This window comes from Stegostoma tigrinum, chromosome 23 (genome assembly GCF_030684315.1).
Source record: "Stegostoma tigrinum isolate sSteTig4 chromosome 23, sSteTig4.hap1, whole genome shotgun sequence".
Classification (NCBI taxonomy): Eukaryota; Metazoa; Chordata; class Chondrichthyes; order Orectolobiformes; family Stegostomatidae; genus Stegostoma; species Stegostoma tigrinum.
Window position 1 is genome coordinate 4,840,749 of NC_081376.1, and position 15,270 is coordinate 4,856,018.

The 15,270-nt window shown below is 42.2% G+C and overlaps 1 protein-coding gene and 1 long non-coding RNA gene across 4 annotated transcripts in view; one reads left to right on the forward strand and one right to left on the reverse strand.

Annotated features, from left to right (window-relative positions):
- The window catches only part of LOC132210893 (uncharacterized), a 297,035-nt gene that overhangs the window by 275,788 nt on the left and 5,977 nt on the right, over nt 1–15,270 (forward strand). The gene's annotated exons all lie outside the window — the stretch shown is intronic.
- The window catches only part of LOC125462404 (uncharacterized), a 347,507-nt gene that overhangs the window by 247,119 nt on the left and 85,118 nt on the right, over nt 1–15,270 (reverse strand). The window contains exons 10-13 of the mRNA XM_059653886.1: nt 11,650–11,815; nt 8,878–9,060; nt 3,773–3,925; nt 1,578–1,722 (exon numbers count right to left, since the gene is read on the reverse strand). Of these exons, the coding sequence (XP_059509869.1) occupies nt 1,578–1,722; nt 3,773–3,925; nt 8,878–9,060; nt 11,650–11,815 (647 nt within the window). The remainder of the gene's footprint in view (nt 1–1,577; nt 1,723–3,772; nt 3,926–8,877; nt 9,061–11,649; nt 11,816–15,270) is intronic.

Below are 15,270 nucleotides of genomic sequence, written 5' to 3' on the forward strand. Positions count from 1 at the left end.
ATTCTCCTTGATAAGCAAACGCTGAAATTTATTACCTGAAATGTTCATGCTCAATCTCACACTTCTTTTGAAAATTATTTCTATCCTAGTTACTTGATAGGTTAATGTTACAGAGTAGTTCTGGCTGTTAAGAAACCTGACATTTTGGTTTGATTATGTTTGTGTTGGAGTGTTAATTTTATTTTGTTGGGCTTAATTGAAATAAAGGCTCTAATTATAACTTTCCACTTCCCAAAAATCAGGTGAGGAGCCAGTTCAAATAGAGAGGGGTCTTTTCCCACACTGATCTGGCTGGAAATGATTTTAAAGTAAACTTGGCCATATACAGCCATGTAGAATTGAGGTTAGAAATGAGATTGGCCATGAACTTTAATAGTGAAGCAGCCTCGAAGGGTCGAGTGGCCTACCTTTATTTCTTATTTGTATGTAAGACAGTAGGACCCATCTCTGAAAGCACTGTGGGCTCCCATGCCATCAGCAAGGCCCAATCTGCCACTTCAACCCATGGCCTTTTCAACCAAACTAAGCTGCAGATGTGGCCCAGAAAATAACCCCATTACTGTGTGCTCCCTGTAATTGCCCACACCCTAGGAATGTCTGAAGGAGCTGCTAACAATCTATTTTGGAGGCTCCGTGCATTAACCGTAAGAAATAGAAACAGGGGTAAGCCGTTCAGCCCCTCAAGTCTGCCTTTCCACTCAAAAGGGCCATGGCTGATCTGACATTCCTCAAGTCCACTTCTTGCCTTCTCCCATAACCCTTAATTGTCCAACAGGTTAAAAAAACAATCGATCTAACTCAGTCTTAAATACACACTAGGACTCAGCACCCACAGGTCTCTGTGCCAACGAGTTCCAAAGACTCTCCACCTTCTGACAGGCAAAATTCCTCCTCTTAAATTGGTGTCTAAGATGCTGGTCTCCTGTCGTTATACGTTCTACCTCTGCATGCTGGCCAGGCAGCGATTCCCATAGGGATTAGGAGGAAATATGACCGTGCACATATGGATGGTGTGAACAATAAGCATTTTCTGAGCGTCAACATGCGAGCCTATCATTTACGCTGGCCCATGGCCCTCCCATACCTTATGCCCAACCAAAATAAAATTAACACTCCAACTCAAACATAATCAAACCAAAATGTCAGGTTTCTTAACAGCCAGAACTACTCTGTAACATTCACCTATCAAATAACTAGGATAGAAATAATTTTCAGTTGTTGTTAATAAATTTAATTTCAAGCACTACGATTTGCTACTCTTCCTTCAACCAATATTCAGTTTTGCAATTGAAACAATCATATTGTTGAGCAGTTCTGATATTATTTTCAGAAAGAGTCACAAAAGTGACCAATAAATATCCTTAAAATTGTGAAATTAGGAAGTGCTGTAAAGTGGTATTACCACATTTAAAACAGTGGGCTAATTATTAAATTTAAATAAACAATAAAAACCAACAGTAACAAATTAGTTGGCAATATGTAGGTCCTGCTGATTACTTTCTCCAGAGCAACTCAACAGCAAAGATGTAAATTGCTAGAATTTATTGCAAATTGTAAAATCATATCAAGTTCCCAACCTTGACTGGATCTTTCATTGTGTAGAGTCACTGCCACTGTATCAAATAGCTGCTCACTGGGACATTTCATTAACATGTAGTAAGACGCAATTCGGAGTTCGACATCTTCATTCACTGTTTGGTATAGCTGTCTTAACACAGTGCGCTAGAAACACAAACAGAACCACTGAGAACGACAAAGATCAGACAGAATAAAGGAATCATATCCAACAAAGGAAACAGTACATAGAAAACGTACAGCATTGGAGAATGCCATTGCGACCACGGTGAGTGAAAAATAGTTTCTACCTATCTGTTCATGCTCTATACCCTCTTGGGTATGACACCTCAAGTGCATATCCACATTTTTTTTAAAATCTCTCTGCCTCTCCCTTCGAATTGTCCACTGACTAATTTAAGTCTGTGCCCCTCCCTGCTTATAGAAAACAGTCCTTGCTACTACAGTCCTATCTAGATCCTTCGTATTTTCATATCTCTGTCAGCTATGGCACAGTCAGGATCACACTCAAAGCTTTTGTCGAAGAAAATGATTGTTAAGGGCATGTGCTTTAATTCCATGTACAGACTATAATACTAACGAATAGATACATGATACTGTAAATGAGAAACAAAGCCTAAAAACAATAGCCAAAGAAGGAAATCTCTGTTCTGAGGAAGGGTCACTCGATCCGAAACATTGACTGATTTCTCTCCACAGATGTGGCCAGACCTGCTGAGCTTTTCCAACAATTTCTGTTGTTTGTGTTTCTGCTTTCCAGGACCCACAGATCTTTCAGTTTTTATTGAGAAAATCTCAGCGCTTGTATGGGACATTGTGAGGCCACTTTTAGAATATTGCATTCACTTCTGGTTTTCCTGCTGTGGGAAGAATGCTGTTTACCTGAAAGAGTTCAGAAAAGATTTACAAGGGTGTTTCCAGGACTGGGGTGTTTGAGCTATAGGGAGTGGCTGAATAGCCTGGGCTTTTTATTCCCCTGGACCATCAGTGGCTGAGGAATGAACTCAGAGTTTATACAATAAGCGTCATTGATAGGGTGAATAGCCTAGGTCTTTTCCTCAACATAGGGGAGTCCAAAACTACAGGACTTAGGTTTAAAGGGAGAGGTAAAAGATTTAAAAGCGACCTGAGGGGCAACTTTTTCCCCCACACAGAGGGTGGTGCGTGCATAGAATGAGCTGCCAGGGGAAGTAGCAGAGGCCGGTACAATTACAACATTTAAAGGGCATCCAGATTGGTAGATAAGTAGGAAGGGTTTAGAGAGATATAGGCCAAATGATGGCAAATGGGTCTAAATTAATCTAGGATAACTGATTAGCATGGATGAGTTGGATCAAAGGGTCTGTTTACATGCGTACAGCTCTATGTGTGCAGTGTGTTCAATTATTAATTTGCCCCTTTCTTTATATCGAGAAAGATGTGAGAGTCAAGTGCTTTTTATTAAACACAGGATATTAAGTGTGTGGAATACACTGCCAGAGGAAGCGGTAGAAGCAGATACAATAGCACCATTTAAGAGGCATTTTGACATATACATGAAAAGGCAGGAAATACAGGGATACAAGCCAGATAGAGGCAAAATGCTTTTAATTTACAAAGGCATCGTCCATTGGGACAGGATTGGTGGGCTGAAGGACCTGATCTTGTGCTGTGCGGTTCTTTGAGGGAGTACTGTCCAAAGTGATGTGATGTTAAATTGAGAACCAGTCAGACTGCTTGGGTGAATACCAAGCAAAAGCACTGTCATTACAGAATCCTATTTTACTGTTGCTTTCCAGACCTTCTTCCAGTATCCCCTGTATAAATAAGTCACTGATGGCGCTTGATCCTGGCTGTACTCCTCAGAGGCAAACAAGTTTGTGTGAGATATACACAGGAGGTTCCTTCACTGTCTGTGAGCTCCTCATCGTCACTCTGGCTGTCGCTCACTACCTCCCCAACCGCATGTGGGGAGACCACCTACAGAAACGTGCAGCTCTCAGCCTCACGGAAGCACCTTGGGTACCACAGGCTGGAGCGCAAACTCCAAAACCCAGAGTACGAGCTCCTCCAGCTGAAAACACATGGTCACTGGGGACATGGGAGTTTGCACATAGGACTGTTTAGGCAGATCTTTCGATAAATCAAACTCCAACCAAGAATGACTATCCTGACAAGGATAGAAATATGAATAATCTGTTGTGAGATATTATCTTACATCAGCTTCACAGGGAATGCGTCTGAAAGCACTAATAGCTGCAAGCCGCACTTCCAGCAGACTGGATTTTGCCTGTAGACATTTATTCAATACTGGGATCTGGGCTGTGGCAGCCAGACCAGCATTTCCAATTGCTTTCAGGGACAACAGCACCTGGAGATGATATAAAAACACACACACTCCCATTAGTCACAACTTTTGTGGACCCAGCGAGCATCCAACAGCAGAAAATAATAAATGGTAAACTGTAATAATGGAAATTATCTGCTCACTCCAAAGTGATGGAAGAGGTAATTTCTCTGGCTTTGTGCCTCTGTCACTAAATTAAATAGCTGGAAATCTAATGTCTGTTGTACGCCCAGATTTCTGATGTGCTCCCTGCATAGGACAGGAGTTAGAAATCTGCCTCTGCTGGGCTGCCCAAACAGATAGGAAATGAGCAAATAGATCCCAGAATAGTACCATCTGGTGTTAAGGCTGTGTGTTCACCCATTCCTAAAATCTCTCAATGATCCTTGTTAAATACATGAGCTGGGGAGGGCTTGTAAACCTCTCCAAAAATTCACATGTTCTCATGAATAAGTTAAAGAGGCAAAGGAGTGAACTGTTCATCATTCATATATTAGAGAAATCTAATCTTAGAGATTCAGTAGCAACATTTGTCTTAAAGACATTTCAAAGGGTAACAGAGTGAGTTAGCAGACTCGCCTTTTATCTCTGGTACCTTGATTGGATTTGCCTGCTGAATGTCCACACCAATGGACTTCCACTAATCTGGTCCCACACTTATAGATAAGTTTGCTACTGGCTTCTGGATGATGAGGAGATGGTCTTCATCTTACTGCATGGCGTTAGGCCTACCGAAGGATCTAAAGGCTAATAATCAGTTTGACTCTGTGACAAATACACCTCCCATGGTCAACATCCTAGCCTGAGGCCTGAACCCAGAGATTCTGGCCTGTTGGTAGGAGACATAATCAATGCAGCAGAAGAACTTTCTGGGTTGAACTGAGTTAGATACAAAAGCACCTTCTCTGAACTATAAAGATCCCAAGTGAGTTTAATGATTTCAGCCTAGTTCCTAGTAAGTGCAGGTTACAAAACTCACATCACTCAGATAAATTATTGGCAGGGCACAAAGAGGTGAAGCAGAGGGCTTCTGGATAAAGTGGGAATATATTTATATATATTTTAAATGTTATCGTACATCTGTCGCAGGTGGGACTTAAACCTGGGCCTCCTGGTGAGGGACAAGGACACTCCCACTGCAATACAAAGTGGCCCCTTCTAGTGACACAGAAGGGCTAAAGTGTGGAGAATAAGGTTAAGGTGGAATTGTGGATGAGACACGAAAGAATAAAAGGGAATTATTACAACACATCATGCTGACGTATTTATATTTCTGCACTATCATCAATTTCATGCCCTATCACTCCAGCGAAAGCTTTCCACTGTTCTGTTGTGGTTTCTCAACACAGGCTCTTCATTGAAAAGTGACAGATTAATTCCTTCTGACCGTTCTCCAAATAAGTAATAGAGATGGACTGTGCAGGCATACTCTTTCACTGTTACCATGTCAAGTCCGTAACCATTGATCCTACCATTTCTGCCTCAATTTTTCATCCCATCTGGACTATCTATTTTGTTAAAAACATTGATATTAGATGTCCAGTGAAGTTAGAGCATTTGTTCATACATAACTTTGTTCATAGCAGACAAAAAGATACAAGGCTTGCAATCATTATAGATCTCGCAGCTCAGTGCTGATATTTTATCTGAACATGCAAAGAAATGCAGACAATACCTAAAAGTTTAGAGGTAAATTACATTCACAGCGCAAAAATCTAAATAACAAATCTTGCAAGCAATCTTCTATCAACAAATAAAATAGCAATGAATTATGATTAACATTAATTTAAACTTCAGGGAGAACAATGAATATATAGAACACAGCACAGGAGGAGGCCACTGGCCCATTAAGTCTGTGCTGGCTCTTTGAAGTGCAATCTAATTAGACCAATTCTCTCACTCCCCATATCTCTGCAACTTTTTCTTCTTTGCACATATATCTGATTCACTTTTGAAGGCTACTGTTGAATTGGCACCTTCCACCCACACTGCACCCAAAATCCTATCCACAAGTTGTATAAAATTCTTAACATTATGCAAATGTTGGATAATACAATACTATCATTTGGGAATTTGGATTTTAAATTTGGAGTAAAATAGATGTTTCATTTTGTTTCTGAATTTATTTTTTAAGGGAGAGGTCAGAAAGTATTCTGGAACATTTTAGGAGGATATCATTTCCAAAAATTTATGCAATTTGATCTGGCAGGCGACCTGTTTACAAAGTTGAACTTGTATGACGTTTAGATAAAACAGATCAGGGCGACACTTTTTTTGAATATTCAGCAGAATCAGGTTTCAGTTTAGGAGCACTGGTTCCCCCTAGCAGAAGTGGGCTGTCTCCTGTGATGTCTCCAAGCTGTGAGAGTTTGTGGAGAGGTTTCCAAACTACCAGAACTGAAAAGCTTTAGGAACTGGAAAACATCAGTTACGTGAAAATGTAGAATTAAAGTAGGAATGATACTTCATGGGTGTGAAAATCTATAAAGATTATTGCTAGGAAAAAGGTCGAAACTCTGCTCCACCATTTATTTTAAGATCTTTCTGAGCTATATGACTTGGTTTTTTTACGTACTTGTGATGATTCTATGGCTTTAAGAGGTGTATTTTATCCTTTTTTCGGAGAGGTTTTAAGACAGAGGCGCCTAGCTATCTATTTGAATCCAATAAATAGCCTGAGTGGTTTTGGATACTGTTTTCAAGTTGGAACAATAGGAGCAGCCTGAATGGGTGTGGTCAAACTCCCAGAGAACCAGGATTTTTTGTTTTAGTTTTTTAGTAGCAGTTGCTAGGGTCTTGAACATCAGTTTGGAAGCTGCAGTAGATCTCTCACTGTTTCTCTCTCTCTCTCTCTCTCTCTCTCAGGGTTTGCTCTTAACATTTTTTGTCCTGAGCTGGAGGACTGTTTGTGAGATTTTATTGTAATATTACTGAATTTGCCTTTGCTAAGGGTGTGTTTATGAGATGTTACTATATTGGAATAGTTAAATAATCTATTATTCTGATAAGTTTTCCTACACAGTTTGTTATTCCAATTTCAACTTTCTTTCATTGCATTTTAACTACACTTTTTGAATAAACTGTTTTGCTTCAAGATTGGCAGTTTGACCAATTGAATTACATCAGGAATGCAATGCCTGGCACTTATCTTTAAAATAAGAAAAAGTTAGGGTCTAAGCTATCTTCTTAATATATATTGAGGGATTTTGGTCTGGTTCATAATGAATTTTAAGTTCTTTTGTTAAAAAAATTTCCAACTATGTGTGAACATCCTCAATCACCAATCCCCACGGGAATCAACTAGAAAACAAATTAAAGTCATCTGAGTTGTTCAGTATTATCATCTGCTAGGATCATAAGATCGCTTCTTCTGATTCTTTTGAAATTTTGTGTCCTCTTGTTATCAATTGTAGATGTTGAATACATTTGGTGGAATTTCACTCCCCTGCTGAGAATGTCTCATTGATGTATGGTGGGGATTGGGATGTAAAATCAGTAAGATCAACCTAGTGGGGTCGTGCCTGTTACTTCAAGATGAGAGAAATTTGCTCAATACACATTGACTCAGCAAGCATAAATCTGAAAAAGAATCATCAAGTGGGAACCGTCTGTGGGGCAGATTTATTTGTGACGCACAGGCGGAGAAAGATCACATATTAAAACAGAAAGCACAGGAAAAGCTCAGCAGGTCTGGCAGCACCAGTGGAGAGAGAAACACAGTCAATACTGGATGTGAGTTTGCTCGCTGAGCTGGAAGGTTAGTTTTCAGACGTTTCGTCACCAGTCTAGGTAACATCATCAGTGAGCCTCCGACAAAGCGCTGGTGTTATGTCCCGCTTTCTATTTATCTGGTTAGGTTTCCTTGGGTTGGTGATGTCATTTCCTGTTCTTTTTCTCAGGGGATGGTAGATTGGCTCCAAGTCAATGTGTTTGTTGATGGAATTCCAGTTGGAATGCATTCCATCAACAAACACATTGACTTGGAGCCAATCTACCATCCTCTGAGAAAAAGAACAGGAAATGACATCACCAACCCAAGGAAACCTAACCAGATAAATAGAAAGCGGGACATAACACCAGCGCTTCGTCGGAGGCTCACTGATGATGTTACCTAGAATGGTGACGAAACGTCTGAAAACTAACCTTCCAGCTCAGCGAGCAAACTCACATCCAGAACCTCAACCTGAGCTACAAATCTTCTCAAAACTCGCTAACAGTCAACACTTCCTAACTTCTTCAGACCCTCTTCTGAAGAAGAGTCACATCAGGCTTAAAACCTTAACTTTGCTCCTCTCTCCAAAATTGCTGCCCGACCTGCTGAGTTTCTCTAGAACTGTCTGCTTTTATTTCAGTTTTCCGGCACCTGAAATATTTTGCTTTTTTTTTAAGAAACAGTAAGATCACAAGATTGTGAACAGTGACAAGGCTTCTAAACATATGTAAGGCTATGAAGCTGAGTGACCTGGTATTTCCTCTTTGCTCAAGTTATTAATGCAGCTTACTTTATCTGATCCCAGAGCAGGACTTGAACCTAGAACATCTGGCCTGGTGACAGAGATGCTACCCCTTACACGACAAGATTTCATTATACGATACAAAATTTTACTAGTTAAAACTTGAGGGGTCCATTCAGTTGTAAGCACATGCTTTGTCTGTGCCATAGACCTGACGAAGGGGCTACGCTCCGAAAGCTTGTGATTTCAAATAAACCTGTTGGCCTATAACTGATGTCGTGTGATTTTTGACTTTATCCACCCCCAGTCCAACAAAGGCACCTCCACATCATACTTCACATATTCACATGTATTTGTTATTATAATAATTTAGTTGTAATTATAGGGTACAATGGGTCAAATGGCCTCCTTCTGCACCAATAACTCTTCAGTGATTCTGAATAAACGCAGACATTTGGGGCAGGGTGCAGCATTGTAAAATAGAACAGGTTTGTACCTGTTGAAGACAACACACAGTTATACCTTCTCCTTTCTCTCAGGATCCCGCGCTCGGCAGTTTCCCTGTACATAATTTTCGAGGATCTTCATGAACTCCTGCACCTCTGGGACTGCTTGACAACGATTGCGCATTGAACAAAAGTTATGAACCAGTGAAGAAATTCCAAGAAAGGCCTGTGTGCGTGTGTCGGGTGATCTCAGCAGGGCCTGCGAATTAAAACCAATCCAATTGATAATGCTCCACATTTTCTTGTACCCAAAGGGGCTTGGTAACAAAGTCATTGATGGAATTTTCTCTCCCAGTCTTCCTCACCTTTGTAAACAAAACAGGATCAATTCTATGTCCTGCTTCCAGAGAATAAAATCATAGAATCCGATGATGGGCCGAATGGCCTGCTTCCACACTGATGGAGGCCATTTGGCCCATCAGGTCTGCCATGACCCTCTGAAGGGCATCGCACATGCGCCATACCCGTAACCTTGCATTTCCCATGGCTAACCCACCTAGCCAGCAGATCACTGGACAACATGGGCAGTTTAGCCTGGCCATTCATCCTACCTTGTACATCTTTAGACTGTGGGAGGAAACCAGAGCACACGGAGGAAACCCACATGGGCACGAGGAGAATGTGCAAACTCCACACAGACAGCTGCCTGAGGGTGGAATTCAACCTGGGTCCCTAGTGCTGTGAGGCAGCAGTGCTAATTACTGAGCTGTCCAAACTGTTAGCAAAACAGAGCAGACACTTGTATCATAATCCATAGACAAATGGATCTTTTAAAACCAGTTCATGTGTAATATGCCTGTGCCAGGATGAGCAAGTTATTGCTTCCACCATTAGCCCTCTGACACTGCCAACTGATAATTATGCATACTCCATCACACCACAGTTTATAACAAATTTAAAACTATGGATTAAGCAAAGGGTAATTTTTTTAGATTAGCAAGAAGCAAGATGAGCACAACAGTTAGTGAATTGCCATAAGAATGCCCAAATGATTCACTAATTTTCACTGCACAGAAGAACCTGTTTTTAGCCCCACTTATCCCCATTATGTCACTAATGCCTGCGGCCAGAATTTTGCTACTGAGGTAAGTAGCTAGAATTCAGTGATTTCTGCTTTCAGGGAAGGGGTAAGAATTGAGTCAGGACTGCCAAACCCTGATCAGATCAATAGCACCCACCAAGATGGGTAAATATCTAGGTAGGCTCTGGTAATGGCATGGTGGCATTATAACCGGATTGTTAATCCAGTAGACCCAGGTAATGTTCTTAGATTTTAAATCCTGTCATATGGCCAACCTGTTATAAAAACAAGCTTCTTTTCAATTGTCATACCACAAGACAGCTAATCCTTTAATAATCTCTTTAATTTGTCAATCAAAATGTGAACTCAGCCCTCCTTGCCTCTCCGAGGTATATGTTTGTGGGGCACGTGAAACTCAGACAAGCTCAGATAATGACCTTAATTCTAATAATAATCATGGGGAAATTGGAACAATAAAATTCCTTGAAACCCCAGGAATAGAATGGCAATGATTTTTTATCAGTTACACCAGATAGTATGTTAATCAAATGGTTCACCAATGACTTTAAATGCTATGGTCTTTTCCATGTCGAAAGTGCTAGTAATATCACAACTTCTGGTCATGACATTCAAAGAAAACATTGTGCTCTTCAACAGCATTTATGCCAACAGCATAAAATCTGTCGCCACAAATTACAGGTGAACAGTGAACATGAGCTTGTTTGAACCCAGCACTAATTCCAATCTCACCCTACTTCAAATTGTGGAAAAGCACCTCAAGCCCTAAAATTGTCAAACTTGATATTGAATCCAGGAGATTGAGGGTTGCCAGTGGATAAGCACCTCATTTTCCACTTGGGAACTCTACAGCCTCTGGACTTGAAATAAAGTTCAACAATTTTAGGGCTTGGGGCACGTCCTCCCATGTCCTTATCCCAACCTGTGTTATCACATGGTCTGCTATTACACACAACACATTGTTAGCAACTAATAAACCCCATTAATAGCTACTCATTCCCCCAGGCTGACTGTTATCCACTCCTTTGTCTGTCCACCTGTTCTTCTCTGTCTTGTGGGCTCTATCTCCTACCTATTGCTTACTCCCTAACCCTACCCACCCACTCTACGTTCTGCATAAAAAACCCCACTTTTTCCTAGCTACCATCAGTTCTGCGGAAGGGTCACTGGACCTGAAACATTAACTTTGATTTTTCTTCACAGATGCCGCTAGACCTGCTGAGCTTTTCCAGCAATTTCTGTTTTTGTATCTGTAATTCGCTGTTGCATAGATAATCCCTTGAAATTAGAATATTTTACAGAAAAGATGATGATTCGGTTTTGTGCTCATCTTTCTCAATATCAATCATATTCCCAACTAACTACTTGACCTTGAATTAAACAGCAAACTAGTAACCACTTTTGCTTTCCTAGATAGTGAACATTACATACGTCATCTATTATATACTGGTAATTAGTTTCCCACTTTCACAGATTCAAAATAAACCAGTAAAAATGCAAGATAACAAGGTGTGGAGCTGGATGAACACGGCAGGCCAAGCAGTATCAGAGGAGCCGGAAAGCTGACGTTTAGGGCCGAGACCCTTCTTCAGAAAATGATTCTCTTTAGAAGGGTCTCGCCCGAAATGTCAGCTTTCCTGCTCCTCTGATGCTGCTTGGCCTGTTGTGTTCATCCAGCTCTACACCTTGCTATCTCAATAAAAATGCAACTTGCTTTACAACTGATAAAACAAAAGGGAAAGTGCTCACAGTAACTGTAGCAATCATTGGTATTGTTGGTTCAGGAATGAATGCCAAAGACCAGAGAAAGGTGTCTGTTCGATCGCTATCCAGCTCTTTGGACAGGACAATCTCTGTTATGAAGCTGACACATGCTTCAGTTCCACAGGCTGGGAGAGTGTCCACCAGAGGCTGCCTGATAAAGGGGAAAGCATAAAATCAGTTCAGCAGACCGCTGTGTAATCCCGAGTATGCATATCATTTTGTACAGTCATTATCAGAAATAACATTTGCACTGGAAAAATAATTCAACAACATACCTTTCTCATACCACACACCACTTCAAACAAAATGAATTAAATCTGGACTGTGTTTGAACCAGTTGTTTGGGAGAGTATCCCAGTATAAATCTTTGTCTCCAAAAAGGTGTTTTACCTAATGTGGAAATGTTTATATTGTCTCCCAAAACGTAAAAAGCCGGGAAATTCAAAAAAGGAGTCAGCAGTTAATTCAAGAGAAGTTCACAGATCACAAGGAACATGCAAGTGAGTGAAAAGGAACCAGCAACTGTCTCTTACAGTGACAACCTGCCGCTGTGAATGTGTGAGAGTCTCAGATCCCATACGTGCTAAACACAAAACTGATGAAAAAAATAGAAATTCAACTGAAGTGCATTCAGATCACCTTATCAGCGAAAATGTTCAAGAGTTTTAAGGGTTTGCAAAAACAATGAAGGCAAGTTATTGGGCATGCTGTTGCTCGCAAAATACCAGGATGGTAATAACACGTGGCATTATCAAATTCAGAAAGTCAGAAAGCAATTATCTTGAACACCTTGATCCAGATCCTTTGGAGGACAGCAAGTAGCATTATTGTTTCAGAGACTGTAGGAACTGCAGATGCTGGAGAATCTGAGATAACAAGGTGTAGAGCTGGATGAACACGGCAGGCCAAGCAGCATCACAGAAGCAGGGAGGCTGATGTTTCGGGCCTAGACCTTTCATCAGAACCCTTCAGACCCTTCAGAAGAAGGGTCTAGGCCCGAAACGTCAGCCTTCCTGCTCCTCTGATGCTGCTTGGCCTGCCGTGTTCATCCAGCTCTACACCTTGTTATCTCAAGTAGCATTATTGCATTGTATTGCTTTCATTGTCTTCTATGATGACTGCAGTTAATTGGTCTCTAGCCTACAACACTAACGCACATGTCCCCAGTGCAGATGTAACTTGTTCATGTTATTTGTGAATAACAGACTGTCTGGCTGCAAAATATCCTGAAGATGGAAGGCCCAATGATGGGTGGGATTATCTTGGCCCGCAGGAGGAGACAATGATGGATGGGATTATCTTGGCCCACCGAAGACAAGAGGCCTAGGAAATTGGCATATCTGTGTCCCAATAAATTCAGATGCCTTCCCACCTCTATCCAAATAAATTCTAGGTAGGAAGGGCCAGGCACAACCATTCTGTCCCTGCTCCCTTTAAGATCCTAAAGTAGTCAATTAACAACCATCCAAGGATTAATTAGGAATCTATTTCCATTTGCGGCTTCTGCTTGCCCTTCCTTTTGAATTCCCTTGGCCATCCTCTTTCCATGATGGCCCCATCTGTGATATTCTCCTCCATTCACTCCAGTTGATCATCTGCCCTGGGAGTCCAGAGCATGCTGTACTGGAAGCTGCCACAACCTCTGCTGTGGTGCTGTTGGCCAGCAGCTCCAGGGATCTGGAGTGTCAATGCTAGAGCCTACAGTTAGTGGGAAGGCTGAGCAGCTGTCCAATGAAGTGCCCGATGGTCACGAGGCAGTGTGGACCTTCTCTCGGCACTTCACAGGCATTGCCTGAGAAACCAATTGACACAAAACAGCCAACTTTTCACATGTTTGTCACCAGAGTTTACTGCAGGGCAGATATTGCAAATTAACAGTAGGCACAGAACTGAATGCAACATGGGCACAAGCCAAGGGTTCTGATGCATAGGCCACAATGAATTAAAAGTCAAATGGAGTTTATGTCCACCCTCATAGCAGGTTTGGTGTTAGGTAGGTGGGGGGTTTCATTTAATAGTGCATGAGGATAGTGAGGTGGGGGACCTGTACCCAGCCCTGCCAAGTTAGTGAGTGTGTGTGCAGACCTATAGAAGTCCACCCCTTCCCACTGCCAAATGAGGCCATGAAGTAATGGTCGGGCAATGGGGAGTGTTGTCGAACATCGAGGCCGAGGCGCACAGGTGCATAGTTCCTCGAAAACGCCGATAGGCAGGGTAGAAAAGGCAGCATTTGGCACGCTTGCCTTCATTGGTCAGAACACTGAGTACAGGAGTCAAAACATCAAGTACTCCAAACAACGTTTGGAATACTGCGTTCAATTCTGGCTGCCCTGCTGTAGGAAGGATGCTGTTAAACTGCAAGGGATGCAAAATAGATTTACGAGGATGTTACCGAGTCTGGAAGGTCTGAGTTAAGAAGAGAGGCTGGATAGGCTGGGGCTATATTCCGTGGAGCGTTGAAGGCTGAGGGGTGACCTTGTAGAAGTTTATATAAATCAGGAGGGACATGGATAGGGTGAATAGACAAGGTCTTTTTCCCGAGGTAGGGAAGTCCAAAACTAGATGGTAAAATGTGAGGCTGGATGAACACAGCAGGCCAAGCAGCATCTCAGGAGCACAAAAGCTGATGTTTCGGGCCTACACCCTTCATCAGAGAGGGGGATGGGGTGAGGGTTCTGGAATAAATGGGGAAAGAGGGGGAGGCGGACCGAAGATGGAGAGAAAAGAAGATAGGTGGAGAGGAGAGTATAGGTGGGGAGGTGGGGAGGGGATAGGTCAGTCCAGGGAAGATGGGCAGGTCAAGGAGGTGGGATGAGGTTAGTAGGTAGGAGATGGAGGTGTGGCTTGGGGTGGGGGGAAGGGATGGGTGAGAGGAAGAACAGGTTTAGAACAGATTTATTCCAGAACCCTCACCCCATCCCCCTCTCTGATGAAGGGTCTAGGCCCGAAACGTCAGCTTTTGTGCTCCTGAGATGCTGCTGGGCCTGCTGTGTTCATCCAGCCTCACACTTTATTATCTTGGATTCTCCAGCATCTGCAGTTCCCATTATCACCAAAACTAGATGGTGTAGGTTTAAGGTGAGAGGGAAAAGATTTAAAAGGGATTTGAGGAACAGCTTTTTCACACAAAGGGTGGTACGTATATGGAGTGAGCTGCCAGAGGAAGTGGTAGAGGTGGATACAATTCCAACATTTAAAAGATGTTTGGACAGGTACATGGATAGGAAAGGTTTAGAGGGATAACGTTAGAGCGTTACAAGGACCAGAGCAGTCAAAGGTACAGCAATAAAGGCAGAAATATCCTGTTAAGTGGATGGGAAGAGTGCCATAAGAGTTCACAAAGATTGACACATGTCTCATGCCAATGTCTATGGACATGGCGGGCGGCATTTGGTCAGTTCCCATGCAGCGGCCTGAGACGTTGGTGCCCAATGTTCAAACTGGAGGTCTTTTGGAGCAAGCATTGAGTGGAACCTGCCAAGAACTTGCTCAGGTTTTCACGGTGACTTCCCTGCACCCCCCCCACCCCCGCCACCAGTTGAGTTAGGGTGCTAACAAGGCATTTAACATGCAATGAGTGAAACTGGACCTCATCGCTTGTAGTGA